Source organism: Crinia signifera, chromosome 5 (genome assembly GCF_055691185.1).
Source record: "Crinia signifera chromosome 5, ASM5569118v1, whole genome shotgun sequence".
NCBI lineage: Eukaryota > Metazoa > Chordata > Amphibia > Anura > Myobatrachidae > Crinia > Crinia signifera.
In genome coordinates this window covers 261,944,999-261,967,444 of record NC_139221.1, presented here as the reverse complement: position 1 = coordinate 261,967,444, position 22,446 = coordinate 261,944,999, and the positions used below count along the sequence as shown (strand labels likewise).

The 22,446-nt window shown below is 43.7% G+C and overlaps 1 protein-coding gene across 1 annotated transcript in view; it reads left to right on the top strand.

The window, feature by feature from the left end:
- The window catches only part of SKAP2 (src kinase associated phosphoprotein 2), a 257,554-nt gene that overhangs the window by 42,230 nt on the left and 192,878 nt on the right, over nucleotides 1–22,446 (top strand). Inside the window, exon 3 of the mRNA XM_083188933.1 lies at nucleotides 223–248. Within this exon, the coding sequence (XP_083045059.1) occupies nucleotides 223–248 (26 nt within the window). The remainder of the gene's footprint in view (nucleotides 1–222; nucleotides 249–22,446) is intronic.

Below are 22,446 nucleotides of genomic sequence, written 5' to 3'. Positions count from 1 at the left end.
TAAAATGTTCCACATCACCATTAGAGGTGGTGGAACTCAGTTATTACACTGGCAAGTACAGCAGAGATGACACCTCCAGGGCAAATATTCTTCATTTTATTACATAGCTACTATATAATTATAGCATGAACTTTTTATTTGGGTTACGTAATTCCTCTGTTTTCCTAAATAACAGAAAATAGCATGATAATAATAATTTGTGTTTTCTTATTCTTTTTCTAGCTACCCGCAGGAATTTCATGATAAAGGTAATTTATTTTATATGACTTTAGAACCCTCTATCTACTACTGCTGTTTACAGGCAAGATAACATTAAGGTTGTAGTACAGATGTACAGAATACACAGAAATGAAGATCATAGCACACCCTGCTGGCAGAGAGTAAAACAGCAGCTGACTATGGAGAGTTGTTTTAAAGCATGAACTTCCTGCTTGTGGCCATTAACTCTTAGTGCACATGTGAAATTGTCTATGCAACTATTTTGCTGGCTTTTCTGTGCACATACTGGGCCTCATTTACAGGTAGAAATAAATGCAGCTATAATAGACAGTTTTGCATATGTTGTGCTGCAAGTCTAGGGTTGTACATAACATGTTTTGGGGGAATGATCTCTGTTGGGAGGGGGTCACATCTTTGTGCAATTCTAAATCATAAGTCTAATGTTTAGCCCTCCACATATGCATTCCTAAAACAAACAGTACTTTTCCAAATAATTATATTTCCACTCTTTACATCTGGTTTATTTTGGTGCAAATTTGCACCTTTTAACTGGCTTTTCTCCTTACTTTAAATGTGCACAAATGATAGTGGATACCACATTAATAAAATAATATATATGATGTAAACAAAGAACCTACTGTGCTTGGCGAATGGGGAGTTTGATGCATTTTGTTGTATTACTGCCACAGAGGAGCTACCGTGGATGCAGGGAACGTAGGTACTAGAGCTGAGAGGGGCCCACCTCATACTTACCTACCCTCCCGGAAGGCTGGAGACTCCCACAAATCAGCCCCCCCCCCCCCCCCCGGGAAGGTGGGCAAGTCTCCCGCATTGCCCCTCCAGTCCCCGCACCCCCTACCCCGCAGTATTAAAGTACGTATTTTGCAGGTCCGCAGACGGGGCTAAAATGACGCAAATTGCATCATTTTAGCCCCTCCTCCAATCCGCAGACCCGATATTGCTGCTTTTGACTGTCATGGGGGCAGGGCTTGGTGACGTTAGCCTTGTCCCGCCCCCTGACTCGCAGTATCGGCTCCTCTCCGGGCTTCTGCATAGGAGTGACAAAATGTAGGCAAGTATGGCCCAATTTTCCTGTCACTGTTACATGTGTTATATACATTTTTCACAACTGGGAAGTTCATACAGGCAAATGTAGCTTGACAGTGTTAGTAGTAAAAACAAAATCGCATTACTCTAGGGCCTGATTCAGGTTCACACGCAAAAGCAAATGCTCTCTCTCTAATGGACAAAATCAAGTGCACTGCAGGGGGGCAGATGTAACATGTGCAGAGAGAGTTATAATTGTTGAGTTATTTTGTTTCTGTATCAGTTCGAAGTAAAATCCGCACCCAAACCTCACTCTCTCTGCACATGTTACATCTGCCACACGTGAAGTGCACTTAGTTTTGTCCATTAGAGAAAATTTGCTTTTGTGAGTGAACCAGAATTAGGCCCAATATGTACACAATTAAATAAATTAAAAAAGAGTCAAATACACAAGAAAGAAGAGTGTCCTGACAGTGTTAATCACAAATGGCACAATATATATTTTCAGTAGAAAATGGCAGTAGCCCAAACAGAAATGACAAACAAGTACAGGTTGAGTATCCCGTATCCAAAATGCTCGGGACCAGGAGAATTTTGGATAACGGATTATTCCGTATTTTGGAATATTTTAATATTTCAATTATGTATTTTGAAGTATCTTGCATTTATGCTGTATAAACACATCAAACACATGAAATGCACACAAATATATTTTATTTGTTCAAAAAACAAGGTTTTAAAACATGAAACAAAATTTGTGTTCTATCTCAGATATTGAATTTGAATGCCAAGCAATCATTTTCTTGTACATATATAGTGCCAGTTACATATCATGTCCTCAGTAGTGCTGTTACAAATGTCCCTAGTGAGGTTATTAGCAAAAAAAAAATTTTGATTGACACCCTGTGGGCGTTTGTGGGTGTGCCCTTTGCGTCGGGAGGGAGTGGCGCTGACTTCATCAGCATCCTCCTTCTCCCCATGGCCTTCGCAGGTGCTGTGAGCAGGTAGAAAATCATTAGATGGTGAATGATTTTCCACCTGTGTGCACGACTGCATATGCATTCGCAACCATGCACAGGGGTTGGGGGTGTGCGCTCGGTGGGGTGGCATTTACCTACTCGCTGGGCTCGGAACACTCTCAGCCCAAGTGAGCATGTCTAAATCAAGCCCAGAATCTGATTGTTTGCCCCAGGGAGTCTCTTCTGTGAAATGTAAGTGATCACTACATCTCTGAGAATTGTCTATCTGTGTCTACTCATAAGGTCTAATTTGTAGGAACCCTTCCAAAAAAGGAAAACACATATTTTTAATGGATTTGATCCGAAATCCCAGCGGTCAGAATCCCAGCGGTCAGAATCCCGGCCGCCGAAATCCCGACAAGGGGGGACGTGGATCACCCCCCTTGCGGGCTCGCTGCGCTCACCATGCAGTGGGCCCAGTGCCTTGCTACGCTCGGCACACTAATTTATTCTCCCTCTGTGGGTGTCGTGGACACCCATAGAGGGAGAAAGTGTCGGGATTTCGGCGGTCGGGTTTCCGGTGTCGGGATTTTGAAAGCCCGGATTCCGACCGCCGGGATTATAACTACATCCCTTATTCAAGAAACCAAAAAGTTTGAAATATTGCTCTAATATTATTGCCATGATCCTTAGCCATCCCAGTTTTATAGTCTACCCAGTTCTTCTCCCTTTCCTTCTGTCTCCTGCTGTCCCTCTCCATGTTCCTCCCATGTCCCCCTCTTCCTCCCATTCCCTTCTGTCTTACCTTTTGTCTCTCCCTGTTTGTCCCATCTTCCTGGTATTAAGCCTTTCATATAATGGATTTAACTGCTTTTGATTGAGCATATTTATAAAATAGCATATTAGCAAGTGATGCTCAAACAGGGGTGAAAGGAGGTGACGGAGCAATGTTCATTGGTAAGCAACCGGATCACTGAACATGCTGACCACACAGGGGTCTCTAGATTGGAAAAGACCTAAACATGAAACATACATGCTGAGCAGCCAATTCTATTTCGGCTTCCCCTGGTGCCCCATTAGAGGTCTACTGAATGCATTTTGCATCATGTCTGAAATCTGATCATAATCTGATCAATTTTATTACCAGACATTGTGCTTATTTAATGCAAAGTAAATGATTTCTTCTTCAAGGAAGCTGCAATATATAGCTTTATAAAAATCTTTTTTCTCTAGTACAAACTGCAATCATTACTGCAGCAAGTCCACAAGTTATAGCCAATTTGCTGCTATTGGGAACAATTCCCAGGTGCATTACATGTTTCAGCACTGGTTATAAGAGCGCAGTATGATTTCTGAGGAGTAGTTGCTGACATAAGCTCAGTCTGTGATCAAAGAAGCTAGCAACACATAGTGATAGGTATTACCTCACAGCAATAAGTTCCAGATACTTTAATGCAATAAATTCCACAGCCTGATAACACAAGAGGGTACTGACAGTTTGCTCACCTCCATATAAACAGCGGGATATCTTTTAAGATTTCTGTTTTTTGAAACAAGTGACTAAGATGCATTCCCTGAAAAAAAAATGCTTATCCCACATATGTGTGCTATAAAATACACATTTTACTTTATATTGTGCCCAGGCACAGTTCCACTTGTACTGTTCCACTTGCAATTGTTTTTATCATAAAGAAATAGGTTACCGGAAAATAATAAACATCATTGCAATGTACCATGGAGAGAGCATAGCAGATATCTCTATATCAGCCAAAGCCTGTTCATCTCTGACAGCAGCCGCTTCCCCGTGGTTTGCTAGGACCTCATGGGCCGGGAGCTGAAAATGTTCAGGGGCCTATTATGAGGAGTGGAGGAGGTGAGGGTAATGCCTTGTAGGCATGCAGAGCACACACACTATATGACCCAACGTCTACCTAAATATATGGGGCAGTATGGATGGTGTAATGGTTTGCATTACTGCCTCACAGTGCTGAGGTCACGGGTTCAATTCCCACCATGGCTCTAACTGTGTGGAGTTTGTATATTCTCCCCGTACTTGCGTGAGTTTACTCCAGGTACTCCGGTTTCCTCCCACAATCCAAAAATATACTGGTAGGCTAATAGGCTCCCAAAAAATTTACCCTAGAATGTCTGTGTGTGTGTGTGTGTGGTAGGGAATATAGATTGTAAGCTCCACTGGGGCAGGGACTGATGTGACTGTTCAAATATTCTCTGTAAAACGTTCCGGAATATGTGTGCGCTACTGTATATAAGGAACTGTTAATAAATAAAATATATATAAATACAAAAAAATGCATGATTGTGTGGAAAATAGAATAGCAATTTTAATACTAATGATTTATGGCCGACCATGGGGCCAGCTGATGTCTGTCTGGTGATCATCAGTGTGCCGGACAGGGTCCCGACAGTCGGGATCCTCACAGCCATTTTCCCGACGTTGGGATACCGACTGTCAAAACACTGACAGCCGGGTTCCCGACGGCCACCTGCTATTTTCCCTTGTGGGGGTCCACGACCCCCATAGAGGGAGAATAAAATAGGTGGCGAGCGCAGCGAGCCTGCAAGTGGCGTAGTTGCGCGCACCATGCTGTCTGGGTCTGGCCAGTCGGGATCCCGACTGTTGGACCCGTGTACCACACCCAATCATCATGCTTTCATGAGCCTAATGTGTGTGGAACCCTGGAACTGCAGCTCCATCTGTCTGATTGGTAATCTGGATATGGGGGTTGTGAAACTGTCAAGTTTACTAGGTATTTCGCTTTGCAGAACATTCCCTAACTTGGTCCTGGCACATGTAGTCTATTGGCTATAGGGGGTTATTCTGGTCCATTCGCATGGGGACTGATGGTGGGCGTATGCGCATGCGAAGGGTCATTTCTGCACATGTGCATATGCCGGGTGCGTGATGCCTCGGTGAACAGACTGTTCGCTGGGTGCAGGCACCCAAGGCTACGGCCGGGGGGCGTGGGGTGGCGGCGTGTAGTCATGCCCATGGGAATGTCCTTTTTCCCATATAAACACTGGGTGTTCTAATGGTAATCATGCTGTGACGTTCGTGCCAGGTAGCTGACCGGATGTCAGCTGCCCTCCCACTTCCTTCCGAGGGTGCATGCAAATCTAAAGGTCTTGAGAGTCACTTAGATATGTGTGCACGTTCCACATCATTCAATGGTCGGCGACCATCCAATGATGTGAGTGTTCACCCACATGCTGTGAATAGATGTTTATGTTAAACATCCATTCCCAGGCCCTGTGAAGGGGGGCGGGCGGCCCGGCATTTGCAAGGCTGCATACAAATGCATAATGTGTATGTAGAATCTACTAAAGTATTATACGTGATGCAACAAGAAAGTTATTTTATTTTAAATTGATTTTCTATATTTTATCACCTACCAGAATCAGGTGTTTCAGTGCATTCAGACCGGGAGTTAGGCACGCCCACCAGCCAATCATGATTGGTGAATTCCTATTCCCGATCTTGATTGGCTGGTGGGTGGGCTTAACTCCTGGTCTGTGGGCGCAGCCACAAATGTAAACAGCAGCTCACAGTGTGTGTATAGCGTTCCCGTGGAGCCGGAGAAGCACAAAAGACGTGAGTATGATTTTCTTTCCACAGAAACCCAAATGGATTCTTCATGGACAAGAGGACAGGCTATCGGTGGACCCTTAAGTAATGTATGAGTGGATGATTGTAGTATGTAATAAAGTTTTACTGGTCGTATGTGTATTTGTACTGTTATAGAACTACAGGTCATAGTGGGCCATTTATTGCCCTGCATGCTGGGACTTGTGGTTCTCCAAGTTCCTGCATGTGGTGTAGGCTTGCTAGGACTTGTAGTTCCACAACAATACACAATAGTTGATCCTATTTTTTCCACAAACATTTGCCCGGTGCCCAACACACAGGTGCACCAGGAACAGCCCCGGGCTTCAGCCTGGGCAGCTAAATTCTGGAGGGGGGACCCCTTCATTGGGGGGTCCCCACTTCCCTAGGATCCCTACCCAGACTGACTGGTCAGGGGGTGAATGCTTTGGCCGGGGGACTTGTATAAAAAGTCTCCCCCCAGCTGTGACATTAACCTGCTGGCTGGTTGGGCCCAGTGCTGGTTCTTGAAATACGGGGGACTCGTTTTGTCCCTCATATTTTTAGGAACCAGGACCGGCCCTTGAGCCTGGTGCTGGTTTTAAAAAATCAAGGGGAACCCTGTTTGCTTTGCTCCATTATTTTTTTTAAACCAGGACCATCTCTTTGAGCTGGGGCTGGTTATGCTCAGGAGGGTGGACCAAACACCGTTTTCTTTTATAATTTTTTTTACAAAAAAACGCACATTACCATGTCTCCAAAATTGCACATGTCCACAAATTTGTAAATTTTCATGACTAAAATTTGCACATTTTCATGACTTAAATCACACCATATAGCACAATATTGCACTTTTCACTCGCAAATTCGCAACCCATTAAATCGTTGATTTTTTTTAAAAAAAATCCTGATTTCGGAAAATGCAATATTGTGCGATTTCAGAACCTTACTAAACATCGCGACCCATTAAATATCACCCAGTATCTCTGCGGATGTGTAGACATACCAATAAATGGATACAAAGGTAGTCAAAACCATGTAGTAGCCTTGTTTACAAACGTAAAAATTTACCATCATACAGATTAAATACTCAAATGTAATTAGAAAGCTACAAAATTGTAAATTCAGCTCTGTGATTTAAAAAAAAAATCCCTTTAAGACGTTTCTTCTCCAAATCCTGAGAAGTTATCCGAAAAAAAAATATATATAATAAAAGTAAACATATCGTGTAGTAAATTATTATAAAAATACAGCATATTGGAACTTATTCTAGTTCACTCTTTCTGACAAAATCCTTCTTAGGTGGACAAAACCATGTACCCTGCAGGTGGGGCAGATGTTACTTGTGCAGAGAGAATTCGATTTGGGTGGGGTTTTACTTCAAAGTGTGATCTATATTGCAGTGTAAAAATAAAGCAGTCAGTATTTACCCTGCACAGAAAAAAAATAACTCACCCAAATCTAATTCTCTCTGCACATTTTACATCTGTCCCCCTGCAGTGCACATGGTTTTGTCCATCTAAGAAGGATTTTGTCAGAAAGAGTGAACTAGAATAAGGCCCATAATATCCACTAGTGTCTTTTTTTTAAAAGACTATGCGAAGAGTGGCCCATTTGATTAATTAACCACACCGGAACTAATCTATATCTGGTTATGCTTACTATATTAAATCACTGTCTCACAAATATCTCCCAGTCTTCCTCCCAGATGTTGTGGTCACAGGAATTCCCCTGCAATGTTATCAAGCACTGAGAGAAAATGCATAAAACCACCAGATAAAAATTGTATAAAACCACCAGAAAATTCTGTAAATAATGTTATTGCATTCGCAATTAAGAAAGAAAGAAAGAAAGTGTATAAAACTTTCACATTATTATGATTTATATTAAAGGCATACCTTCCAAAATGACCCATTCCAGAAGGGACATCATGCTCTATTCCTGGACTTCCCTCTTAATTTATGATTACTTTACCTGTTTTAAACAGGTTAATTGATAAGAAAGGTGTTTCACCACAGATGATGGCAATCATAAATTAAGAGGGAAGTCCAGGAACAGAGCATTGTTGTCCCTCCTGGAATGGGTCATGTTAGGAGTTATGGAAAAGAATACAAACAAATATCCACTATATACTGATTGCATATGCATAGTGGGTTACTAATATTTTCACAACAGCAGCCAGTCCTTCTAAATAGCTACAGTTTGCTTGACGCTTTTTATCCTAGAAACATATATAAGAATCATTTGTCCCATCTAGTGTATCCTAATCACATACACACTTACACACTAGGGTTCATGTTTGTTGGGAGACAACTAACCTACCAGTATATTATTGGTTTGTAAAATGAAGCCGGACTACTTGGAGATAACCCAATCTAGCACAGAGAAAATATACAAACTCCACACATCCATGGTGGCAATCAAGCCCATGACCTCAGTATTGAAAGGCAGTAACGCTTAACATTACATCAGGGGCCTCTAAAGAGAGGAAGAGGCACGTGAGCAGCCTCCTCAGCCAGGCCTCCTCCTCTCTGCCGGGAGCGGTAGGGTCTGTGCGCACTAGTTCTCAGACCCTACTGTGCTTGTACTAGGGATGCCAATCTAAGGGCCTTTTTCAATCCTTGTATTTGTGATTGAAAAATGCTTAATCCCGGGATTGGCCTCCCTAATAAAAAAAACGTCCCCGCCGCCCCGCACATTTACTTATACAAGCATTGCGGTCGGGAGTGGGTGGGCGGGAGCGGCAGAGTGGACTGGACTCTCCGGCAGTGAGGCTGGACCTGGAGATTGGTTGGAACTTGAAAGCAACGGTGAGTCATGTTGCGCAAAGCCACATAGCCAGGACAGGAGCAGCCAGGCAGTATCTGAGAGAGCTCAGACGTGGCCTGGCATGCTCAGTCTAATCCCAAAATTCAGATTCAATAAAGGATTCAAATCCTGTCAATTTTGGGGCCATATCAAGGGATCCTGCTGATACAGATCCCGGAATTGGCCATCCTAGCTTGTGCTCAGACTTCACTGCTCTCTGGAAACATTTTTGCTGCACTTCCTCCACTGCCGCGGGTCTCTGGAGGGTTAGTATTACCAAAATGGCTGCATCCATTATAGATATGCCCAGCATTACACCATCCAGCAACAACAATGTTGACAATTTTCATGTCAATATTGTTAAAATGTCAACAGACAACATGCCAACATTCTCAGAATATCAACAGGTGGAATTTTTACATGGTCAGAATGTTAACATTAGGGTTAGGCTATGAGTGGGAGGGTTAGAGTGTGGCTTCAGAGAGGAGGTTAGAGTTAGACTGAGAAGTGGTTTGGGATTTGTCACTAGAAGGAGGGGTAGGGACTAAGGTTAGGGATAGTAGTGAAATAATTATCCAAACACAAGAGGATTGGATTTCTGACCCAGAAGTGACGGTCACATGACCGTAGGGCCATCTTAACAGCAATGTAGGCCCCAAGGCAAAGCAGTGTACTTGGGCCGCTACACACCCATTCATGGGAATAAAATGTAAATGCAGAGCCGCTGTGGTATCTTCATAATGGAAACCGTGTCCACATACTGTACCAATTTTTTTAATGCTTACCCATCCAGAATCCCATAAAGATTGAAGCAGAGCTGCAGATTTCCCTGGAAACCGCACCATTTTTCCAGAAATCTGTACATGCACAATGGAGACTGAGCACTCTGTAGTGCTGTGCTGCTGCCGGCATAGAGGAGGTGGCCTGAAGGAAGCAGACTGCGCGCAGGACTCTTGCTCTCCAACAATTCCCCTGCAGAGCCGTAACTAGATATTTTGGTGCCCTTTGCCAGAAAGAATGGTGTCCTTCCCCTACAACTGGAATGTGGACAGGGGCATGATCTCACTGGTAAGGGGAGTAGTCACACAATAGGCCACATAATTCAAATTATGCCACAGTAAGGCAACTTATAAACTGTAAGTCCAGCTGGTTAGGGACGGGAAGGTTTATCAGCCACCCTTTGAATACTGGGGCTCCTGGGCAACTGCCCACTGAGCCCAATGGAGATATGGCCCTGCTGCCGTGACCTGGTAATTGCTGCTGCAGCTGTCAGGAGGAGGTACAAATGTAGCCATACTCATCTTCGCTGCCTTGTGGCATACATCTGTAAGTTACTTTTGGATGAATAGGGATGAAATTTGACATTCTAACAAGTTGAAATTTCTCCAGTGTCAGATGCTGACTTCAGTATATGACCATATTAATATTCTCATGTTGGCATATTAATGTTGACATTTCTTACCCAGTCTACTTGTATTGTTCCATTGCTCATCATACACCTCCTTACCCACTCTCTGTGAACATCTCAAGGACTCAAGATTATCTGGGAAGACCTACAGTACCCACACCCAAAAGAGGATGTCATCCTGCAGCAAACTTCCCACTTATTAGTGAACTGTGCTTATCAGGGGTGGGATTACTTGATTCACAGAGAAATGCATCATCTTGGCCCCGTCCCATCATCGGAAACTGTTCAAAAGCATCTTGTCCTCCCCTCACAGTAACAGCAGCAACTCCCCAAGTATGTCATATATTGTATACTATGACATCATTCATATTATGCGGTACCCAAACAGACTTTCTTTTTTCAGTACATAAAAGTAAATGTATAGTTAAAGCATTTTATTTTGCTCTGATCCTTTGTACAGGTTGAGTATCCCTTATACCGGGGTGGGGAACCTTTTTTGTTACCCGGGCCATTTTGAATGGATGAAATCCTTCCGGGGGGCCAGTACCTTGATTCCCCTCATCGCATGCTCCGGACGCCGCAGATTTCCTGCTGCCGGCTGCTGCTACTGGACTCCCGCCCGCATCACCACCAACTTATGCGAGACTCCCTTACATGTCTCCTGTGTAAATCGCCGGGTGGGAAGGCGGGCCACTAACAGTGCGGGCCGCGGGCCAGAGGTTCCTAACCCCTGCCTTATATGAATATCCGTTATCTGAATAATTCCGAAACCATACATTCCAGAAAGTAAAAAAACAAAACATTTTGCTAAAAACTTACTGGGGACATGATATGTAACTGGCACTACTGGGGTCATGATATATAATTGGCACTACTGGGGACATGATATGTAACTGGCACTAAATATGTGCAAGAAAATGATTGCTTGGCATTCAACTTCAGTGCCTGAGATAGTACACAAGTTTTGTTTCATGTTTTGAAACCTTGTTTTTTGAACAAATCAAATATATTTGTGTGTATTTCATGTGGTTGATGGGTTTATACAGCATAAATGCAAGATACCTCAAAATACATCATTGAAATATTAAAATATTCCGAAGTAAGGAATATTCCGTTATCCAAAATTCTCCTGGTCCCGAGCATGTATAAGTAAGTATATTTTTCAGTAACTTTGGGGGTTATTCTAGTCCATTCTTTCTGACAAAATCCTTCTTAGATGGACAAAACCATGTGCACTGCGGGTGGGGCAGATGTAACTTGTGCAGAGAGAATTAGATTTGGGTGGGGTTTTTCTTCAAAGTAAGATCTATATTGAAGTGTAAAATCATGCAGCCAGTATTTTCCCTGCACAGAAACAAAATAACTCACCCAAATCTAATTCTCTCTGCACATGTTACATCTGCCCCCCTGCAGTGCACATGGTTTTGTCCATCTAAGAAGGATTTTGTCAGAAAGAATGAACTAGAATAAACCCCCTTGTCCCTTAAGATTAGCACATGCACTAAGTATTTGCAAACATGAACAGGCTTGTCTTTCAACCAACAGGAAAAAAAAATCTGTATTGAAAAAAAAAACATATTTCTGGAAAACCAATCAAATTTGAATTCTTATTTGGGATCAAACATGTTATTTCACTTCTGCTTTGATACTTCCGAATCTGTGTCGTTAAAACTGTATAGCAGAAGTTTTCAGCAAATGTGTCAGTACTTGTTACGCGAGCTGCAGCTGCTAAACTGAAAGGCGTAGTAGAAAAGTAAAGCTATTGAGCTCGGAGTGTGAAACGCAAACAAGCTGGTACATACATTGTACTCACCCCCTTCATCACTGAGGAGGCCAAAACAGCAGCATAGAACAGAACACTGAGGAGAAGAACGTGTTAAAACAATCTTGCAAAATCTCTCTTGTAGGTGGAGCAATTCTATTTGTGGAGCCCTAAGCCCCTAAGGGACTGACAAGCTACTGAAGTTATATGCTACACATGGGGGGTTATTCTGGTTGATTTGCTCGGATGCCTATTCGCCTCCTTGCGAGTCAATCTAACCCCGCTTTGCGAATTGTGGTATGCCGGCACCACCATTCGCAGGGCTCGTTTCTTCGCACTGGCTGTGAATGGATGTTTTACATAAACATCCATTGGCAGCGCACAGGGGAACACCCACATCATTCGATGGTCGGCGACCATCGAATGATGTGGAAAGTGCACGCATATGTACAGGTTGTCTGAGGCATTCTTACATATGCGTGCACGTTCAGAAGGAAATGGGCGGGCAGCTGACATCTGGTGATGTAAACAAAAACAATCGGGCTCGATAATACTATATATACACTCCACTACTCAGTCTTTATACCAATTTGCATTGGTTATGTATAATATATTATGGCTGCTCCCAAAGGCAATTCTGGAGATTGCCAGTTAGAGATAAAAAATTGGATTTTAGAGAGGAAAATCAATTCACTTTGTGTATATATACATATACTGAAATATGTCTAACTCATAAGAGAGCGCCACACACCTGAACAATTATCTCAAAAGATTAGTATAATAATTTATTATAGAAAAGGAAAAAACAATGAAAATACATATACAATCACAATAGACAATATCTCAATAAAGGTTATCCCGATTAGGGATGCAATAAAGGCATTAGCCAATAATTCATAGATTACTGATAAACCCAGCTCTGAGATGTATTCCTGCATAGAGAATAATATGAAATAATTTAATTGACAAATAAAGAGTCAGTCAATGTTGGTTCTGTATAGATCAGGAAAAATATAGAGCCAATTGGATGGATGATCTCTTAAGGCTCTTTAAAAGCTTTTTTTTTTTTTTATTAAAAAGAAAGATGTGCACATCCAAATAATGCGTTAAACAGGTACTTGGATTACAAGGGGTTCTCAGGAGATAATTTGCGCTAGTGTGTACAATGGGACCAATACCTCTTAGGTGTTAAAGACAATTTAGTGCAATCCCTGCGGTAGCCTTCTGTGTGGGCTTGCTTCTACCCGCCTGGCTCCAGCTGAGATCAGCGAGCCGTTGATGTTATTAGCGTGGCGGGGAGCACCCACACTGACCTTTGTTGATGGACAAGTCTTCAATGTCCGGCTTTCTGAGTGAGCAGGCTTTTGAATCGGCTGTTTGCCGCTTGAAAAGAGGAAATGTCTCGTCCTTTTGGTGCGCAGTCTCCTGGAATACCAAAGGGTCTCAACAGGCAGGAGATGGGTTTAAAAGTATCAATTGGGGATCCTTGACGCGTTTCTCCACAGGGTAAGAACGGCGGTTTCTTCAGAAGGAGCATAATAGCTGGAGGAAGGTCTCCAGTATTTAAAAGGCTAAGTAGCCAAACAGGTCTCTTAGTTGTAAAGAGTTAATTAGTGTGTTCAGATGCGTATTTAACTCATCAAGAGCTATAGGTATTGGGCGTGGAGCATGGGTTCATATACTTAATTGGCAGATCAATTCATAGCCTGAACAAAGTAAATACATTGTATATCTGGTGATGTCAGCTGCATGCCCCATCATGTCCTCATTAGCATGAGAACGCCCAAAATTCCCATGGAAACGCCCATAAAACGCTGGGCGTTCACATATACTAATGGGGCCGGCCACAGCCCCACGCCCCTCTCCGCCCCCGGCACACTGTCCACGGTGTGTGCACCCAGCGATCCGAGTATTCGCAGTGGGTGCACGCACCCTGTGTATGCACATTCGCAAATCATTTCACAAAACGTCACAATATACTGTAGTGCTATGATTTCTTTTTCTCCAATGGTGCTGGAAACGTTATTCTATTTATAGTATAATCGTCAATTAGTGTCATTTGTACTTCTGGCTTTTCTCACCGTGGCATTATGCAAATTTACACCCTGAATAGGTGAATTGGGACAGCAAACTCTGGGCAGCCTTAACCCAGTTCACGACCCACTTTTATTCAATGGATATCTCATATGATATACTTAACACAGCTCTAACCAGTGCATATACAGTATATAATATATTACATCAGGAGCATTTGCATTATGTCTAGTGGAAGAAGCACACATAATGCTGTAGTAAATCATAACTTGTCACATACTCCCAGGCTACTGTTGACGTTCTCTGGGGACTTTCCAGAGTCCAGTTCAATTCCAGAGTCAGTGGATGACGTGCATTACATTTTCACAATGCAACACTGGGCCTGATTCTGATCTGGGAATAAAGTATAAAAGAGAACAAGTTACTGTGCACCTTGACAAACCATGGTGGAAATATTTTTTTTTATTTTTTTTTATTTTTGCTGACAGGGTAAATACTGCTTTTGCATGTAGTACACAGATACTGGGCATCTTTTCTTTTACACTACAATGTACACACTAGCCAATGGGCTGTACTTCAAATATCATCAGTGATGTCACCCTCCCCCTGGCTGCTGCATGCCATGTTTACAATATAGTCAACATAGATCATGCAGCACAGGATGGCGGGGGGGGGGGGGGTTGGTTTCATGACATTAACCCTGTGTTGGAGCTTTGCATTGAGCATGCACACTAAGCAATTTTTTAAAAAGCTAACACTCATAAGGGGCAAAGTGAACCATATCTTTTAAAAACGTATCTAGTGTATATGGGACTTGGGATTTAGTAGTGACACACAGTGGCGTAACTATAGTCCCGCAACCCCCGCGGTGGCGGAGAGGCGCTGAGAGGGTGTGGGTGCCGGGGGGGGGGGGGGGCTGCGGAACTATAGTTACACCACTGCCTTCTGCCCCTGCCGCCGGCGCTCCTGTCTGCATGGGTCCCGGCTCTCCCGGCTACAGCTGCTTATGAGAAGTGACACACGGAAAATGGCTGCCCTCATACAGCATACCATTTTTAAGGTTGCTAGAGGAGACAGCTGCCTCCTCTAGCAACCTTAAAAACGGTCTGCTGTATGGGGCAGCCGTTTTCTGAGTGTCACTTCTCAATAGCAGCAGTAGCCAGGAGAGCCGGGACCTGTGCAGACTGGAGCGCAGGCGGCAGGACTCAGAGTTAACGGCCACATGGGGGGGGGGGGCGGGTTTGTTTACCCTTATTGGGGGCACTGTCAAAAATTCTTGCCAATTTAATAGTTACGCCACTGGTGACACACCGCTCTCAAATCGGAAGGGGAATTCAATTACTAGTGTATCTATTTGCCCATCGACTTAGAATGACAATAGCTGTGCTTTACGGCCAAGAACCAACTCTTATATTAGGCAGCATTAGGCAGCTACTTAGGGGCTGCCTAATGCTGCCTGACAATCATAAAATGAAAATCATAAAATGAAGGGTGTCTCTGAGAGAGGCATCCCTGCTGAACTCAATTCAAATGGAAGGTCTTCTCCAGAATCTGTTGGGCACCACTGAGTCTGAATATTACAAAATGACAGATGACTAAGACAGACATCCTTGTTGAACTTAATACAAACGGAAGGTGTTGATCTTCTAAGAAGCCACCTCCACACTTTCACCTGAGGTTCTAGAAAGTTGGTATTCATATGTGGGTGGTGGTGACTGCAGTAAGTTGAAGTTTTGCCTAGGGTGCCGAAAAACCTTGCACTGGCTATGTGTAGGGTAGCCTACATAGGTAGTGAGTACTTTTGTATGAATTTGGCATTTTAAATGCTGCAGCAATGGCAGTTCCCATCTTTTTCCCAGAATGGAGTTTTCCTCTAAATATCTGTACCCATATTACATCTGACCCACCTAACCCAGACACTATTATGGTGTGTGGCAGAGACAGCATATGAGGTGAATGTGGAAGATCCAGTCCAGGAACCTGAAAACTGCCATGCTGTAACCTAAGAATTGCCAAGTTGTTATCCTGGTATGCTTTCTACCTGCTACAAATAAAAAAAACAGACTTTATTTCAATCCAGTTTATGTGATTCATTGTCACATTTGGCACCCAACATGGGGCTCAGATTGCTGGACATTGCAAAACTGCAGGCACACTGGTAAAACAGAAGAAGAAAATGAACTTAGAGTGCCCCTGCGCACCCCCTTTTTGCTGCTAGTGGTTTTTCTTCCTGGTGTTTTCCCAAAACACCAAAGATAAATGCAGGAAGTGGATAGTAGGAGAAAAACCTCTTAGCGCACTTGGTGTCCCTTTAAAAAGACCCGGAAGTGGAGGTCCGGCACTTTTAACTTCCCCCAGCACTTTTAACTTTAGTGACTTGCTGGGGGAAGTTAAAAGTGCCGGACCTCCACTTCCGGGGCGGGAGGAGGTGACACGCTCCCCGTCCCCTCATCTTTCCCGCACTTTTCCAGCTATAAATAAAGGAATTGGGCAGCAGTCCAGTAGCCTTGATAAAGAGTCTCCAGGACTCGAAACGCGTTGGCCCAGGATTGCTACTAACCCAGGAGGACTTACTCCAATCCAGAAGCTTGTGGAGCCTACAGGGTGATCCCTTCGTTTACGGAAACACCCTGTTATACCATCCTTTTGCTCCACCTCGCCATCTGGGTAAGGAGGATTGTACTATTTTCTCATTTGTCAGGAAAACCCACTATTTTTTGATGCTTGTGAATTTAAAAAAAATAAAATAAATTTTTATATTTTAATTGTGATGAAATAAAAGTCTTTTTAAAGGGACACCAAGTGCGCTAAGAGGTTTTTCTCCTACTATCCACACTGGTAAAACAGTTGGCATCTTTCTTGTTACCAATTGTGCAGAGGACTTGGAAACCAGAAAATCTTCTAATTATGGTGTGTCGGTTTGTCTGGTCAGCCTGTTTGTTAATCCCCCCCAGTTTGTGCCTGTTGTGAAAAATCTTGGCAACTTGGAGTTGATGGAATTTGTGTGAGTGGCAATCAGTCTTAATGAGCCACTTGGGTAATAAAACTTTGTGCACTGTTTTGTGTTAAGTGGCCACTGAAGCTGGCAGGAGTGAGCTAAGTCTGTTTTGTGTGTCTGGCACATTACAGTAAGACCCTTAAATGTGCCCTTCAAGGGGAAATGCAGGGTGCTATGGAGTCATTAATGAAAATGTTTGCTGAACTGTATACAGGGCAACAGGATCTGACTGCTAAACAGCAAGCTCAGATTCAGCTGTTGCATGAAGGACAGCAAGCTCAGATTCAGGGGCAGCAATCTCAGAAACAGGAGGCGGTGAATTTAGTGGCGCAGTACCAAGATGTATTTTCTGCCATTCTGGGAAAGACACAGATCATCCACAATGATGTTGTGACCACCTTGGGTGGTAATTAGCCAAAGGCTATATCACAAACCCAAGATGAAGCAGGCAGCACTAAGCAAGTGGTGGAAGAGATGTTACACCTAGGGGTCATAGAGGACTCAAACAGTAAGTAGAATAACCCCATTGTCTTAGTACCTAAGCCTTCGGGTGCTTTAAGATTCTGCAATAACTTCCATAAGTTAAACCAAGTTTCTCAATTTATTCTTACGCTATGCCCCTGGTTGATGAGCTAGTGGAAAATTTAGCAACGAGCCAGTATCTTACGACTCTTAAATTAACAAAAGGGTATTGGCAGATTCCTTTGACTGAAGCTGCAAAAGTAAAAACAGCCTCCTCTACCCCAGAGGGCTTATTTAGGTATAAATTGCTGCCATTTGGTTTACATGGTGCCCCAGCAACCTTCCAGAGAGCTATGAACAAGTTCCTGCGGCCCCACAGGGAATATGCAGCTACATATTGACTACATAGTCATCTTTAGCTCTGACTGGGAGTCACGCCTACCAAAGTTAGAGGCCATGTTAAAGTCACTATGTGTACATGGGTTCACCGCCAATCCTAAGAAATGTGTCATTGGTATAGTATGGTGGAAGCCGAGAATTTGTGGTACATTGTAGGCAAAGGACAAGTTAAACCTCAGCCTCGTAAGGTAGAAGCAGTCCTCACTTGCTCTAAAGCCAAATATAAGTCACAACTCAGGACATTTCTTGGTCTGGTGGGATATTACCGCAGGTTCATATGGGATTTTCCCGCTAGAGCAGTTCCATTAACTGAAAGTCTTAAAAAACAGTCCCCAGACAAGATAACGTGGTCTAGACCAGTGGAAACTGCTTTGCAGGTTTTGATACGGCTTTATGTACAGACTGTCTTGCAAGCTCCGGCCTTCAATAGACAGTTTGTATTGCAGACAGGATTAGGGTCAGTCCTTTCCCAAGATGTAGATGGGGTGGAGAAGCATATCCTCTACCTTAGACATAAATGACTGCTTTGAGAGCACAAGTACTCAACTGTAGAATGGGAGTGCTTGCCAATTAAGTGAGCATTAAGTGTTGGACCATGCGCCCTTGGAATGGATACACACATACAAAGAGGTAAATGCTCATGTGACCCTTCCAAACAACCCTATAGTGTACTAGGGGAAGAGGAAGTGGGCGAGATGGCTGACCTCAGGAAAGTGGTGGTGGGCTGTGTATACAGGCAGATGACATGAGGGGAGGTGGGTGAGGCAGAAAACTCGCCTGAAGATTTCTTGCTTCACTAGGGTGGTCGAAGCTATAAGGGGGGAGGAGTGTGGCAGGGGCAGCATACATCCTCATGAGGCGAATGTGGAAGATCCATTTCAAGATTTAGAGCAGCAGCATCAGGGCTAGTGAGATCTAGTCTGGTTTCCTAAGATGTATTGTGAATGTCTGTCTGCTAATAACACCTGTTACTTCCTGTTATATGTTTATCCAGAGCAGAGGGACAGTGTCCCCAATGCCTTTTATCGGCTGGGCAATATGCTGGAGAATGTGGGGATTACATTAGGGATTCTCTAGAGAGTACCCGGTACTTGTTTCCTATCTGGGCGCCCACGATCAAAATCGCGGTCATCGGGGGTAAAAATCGCGGTCATCGCGGGCATCGCGGGCATCGCGGGTAAATTGGGATGGCCGCGATGCCTGCGATGCCCGCGATGACCGCGATTTTCCCATAGGGAACAATGTTAAAAATCCTGATTGACCGCGATTTTACTGTTAAATGCCTCAATGGACCCGATTTGTGTCCAAATAGGGCAAATTAACCCTTAAATGTCCCCCCCAATTTTTGACGCCACCCCACGATCGACGCCAACCCGAAGCGTGGCTAGCGCAGCGAGCCCGCGAGGGGCGGCGGTACGCGTCCTCTGACCTTTTCATGCCCTACTATCCACTAGGGCGTGGTGTGAGAATATAATAGTGTGGCAAGCGCAGCGAGCCACCGAGCCCGAAGCGTGGCGAGCGCAGCGAGCCCCGCGAGGGGACGCGGATACCTTCACTGTGAAGCCCGCGAGGGGACGCGCATAACTGTGAAGGTATCCGCGTCCCCTCGCGGGGCTCGCTGCGCTCGCCACGCTTCGGGCTCGGTGGCTCGCTGCGCTCGCCACACTATTCTATTCTCACACCACGCCCTAGTGGATAGTAGGGCATGAAAAGGTCGGAGGACGCGTACCGCCGCCCCTCGCGGGCTCGCTGCGCTCGCCACGCTTCGGGTTGGCGTCGATCGTGGGGTGGCGTCAAAAATTGGGGGGGACATTTAAGGGTTAATGGGCTCTGTGGCCCATTTAACATTGATTCCTATGGCCAAATCGGGTGGATTGAGGCATTTAACAGTAAAATCGGGTCCATCGCGGCTTTTAACATTGATTCCTATGGGAAATCGGGAGCATCGCGTCGCGGGCATCGCGGGTACATTTATGGCCGGCCGCGACGCGACCGACACGATTTCCAAGTTTAACATTGGTTTCAATGGGAAATCGCGGGCATCGCGTCGGTCGCGTCGCGGCCATACATAAATGTACCCGCGATGCCCGCGACGGGCGCCCAGATAGGAAACAAGTACCGAGTACCCTTATTGTGTAGCCTGTGTTGCCTACCGAGAAACATGCCATTGCTGTAACATGAGAACTGCCATGCTGTAAACTAGAATTGCCAAGCTGTTATCCTGATATGCTATCTACCTGCTACAAATAAAGAACCAAACTTTATTTCATCCAGTGTGATTCCTTGTCAAAGGTGCAAAAAATAAACTAGGACAATATTATAGGGAAATAAAAAGAACAAGTGCTGTGGAGAGAAGTGTCTCTATACAAGCATTTGGGGCCTGCAAAGTTCTGGCTATACCCCTGATATCAGCACTTCTGACAGCTCTGTGAATGTGGGAAAAATAATAGTCAATCACAACCTGTAGATTGGAGATGAGGGGAAGACCTGAAAACAGAGATGGATGGAAAAATATGGAGAGAAGGCAGTAATGCATGGAAAGTGAAGGATGTTATAGTTCTGAAGATATTGCAATGGAAGCATAGTATTACATTTCTGTAACATTATAAGTTTAAGTTTCAAAATAAAAATACAATGACCAGGGGACATTGTCCTGGAGATAAGTAGTCTAATGTCAGGTTTTTATTTTTGGCTATCTAGAGGACATTGTCACCTGAATCATCGTAACACTTCAGGAGTTTAGTTAAAAAATAACTAAGTAAAACATTGGACAGCACTAGTCCCAGACCCAGGATTGGTACCACTGTAGTAGAAACATTTTCTGTGCAATCCTTAAGCCCATTATACCAAAAGTGTGACAAAAGAAAAAAAAAAGAATATATTTCATATTTACTTTAATAAAACATTCTAAAAAGTTATATTATAAAATACAGGGAGAGATGTATAAAGCTTCCAAAAACATGGACCAGTGAAGAAGTTGCACATACCAACTGATACGTTTAGATATAATTTATCAAGTATATTCTTAGATTTTTTTGGTCGCAAACTACAAAGGGCTGTGGGTAAAAAGGTGTGAGCCCGGCACTGGTACTTCTTACACTAGTGCGAGTTCAGTTGTCGTACCTTCATGGGGTATAGGATTGCTACCTTTGTGTGCCTTTAATATAATTTAGAAAGACTTTGAACAGCGCAGTCACCCCAATTTAAGTGTTCTCTGTAAAGCACCTGGGTTTGTGTTCAAGCTGCTTATATCAAATACAATAATTAGCATTTGCAGGGGCAGAAATTCAGAATACATCAATAGATGCCAAAGCTAAATTTGAATTGTGGGTGAATGATGGGGTTTGGCCTCACTCTTCTCTTGTCTCTTCTGAGTAAGGATGTCTCTTCTGAGTATGGGGGCGTAACAATGGCACAGCAGCCCAAGCGGTGGCTTGGGGGAGCTTGTGCTGTGGGGGCGCATGCTCCTTGCAGAATCCAATGTGTCTGGTCATCCGTATGGAATCTAATGAAAATGTCCATCCAAGAATGACTGCTGCCTTGGAGGAGACAGATGCTAGAGCTCTCACTGCACAGATGGTAGATGCTGGAGGTCCTACTGGGTAGCAAATGTCGCTAGTCGGAAGTTACAGATTCCGGGTAGTGATATATATATATATATATATATACACATTGCCCCTGGAGTACAGTATATATACAGTATATATATATATATATATATATATATATATATATATATATAAAAGTAAAGGCAGGCAGGCACTCACTTTTGGTAGTTATGCAGGTGCAGGGTCCATATAGGAATAATAGTTGACACACTCACCCAATCTCCGGAGCAGACCAAGCAAGAAAAGACCAACACTCAAATGAAGGTGAAAAAAGTAGAAATTGTATTCACAATGTAAGCATGTTAGACAGACATTGCAACAGCTGACCCAACAGACGTTTCAACCAGGGGGTCCTGGTTTTCATCAGGATTGCTCCGGAGATTGGGTGAGTGTGTCAATTATATATATATATATATATATATATATATATATATATATATATATATAGTGTGGTTGTAGCAGAGTACAAACAGACAGCGGCACTCGATGGGTTTTCAAAACGGTGTATATTGTAAGGAGAGTTTTGAAAACCCATCGAGTGCCGCTGTCTGTTTGTACTCTGCTACAACCACACTATCTATTGGATCTGGAAGGCACCTGGGAATCTGTTATTTTGAGTTGGAGTGCCGAGCCTGAAACAAAGTTTATATATATATATATATATATATATATATATATAGCTAGTGGCAATGGGCATGTAACTCCCTGGCAACAAGCATGTAACCCACTGGTAACAAGCACTGTCACTGAATGAGAAACCCCTGACTATGTGCATGTAACCCTTTGCAGTGACCCCTGTCACTGGGCAGAAGCCCCTGGCGATATGCATTTAGGTAATAAAAAAATATATAATAAATGTATGGGGGGGGGGGGGGGCAGAATTTCTAGTTACACCACTGGGGTCATGTGCATCTCGAGCGAAGCTCTAGTGCTGTCCACAGCTCCTCCCTAAGCCCTGTAGCTGCTGCAATGGCATATAGCACCTGTCTCTTCCATCCAATTAGCAGGAGTTACTTTGCAGTTGTCATAGCTCCATGCCATGTATTTGGTAAGGGCAGAAGATATTTTAATTAGCTGTGAAGTTTTAATTATCCACCGATGCCTCTAGCTGAGATCTTAGCCTTTCTATTGTGCAATAACT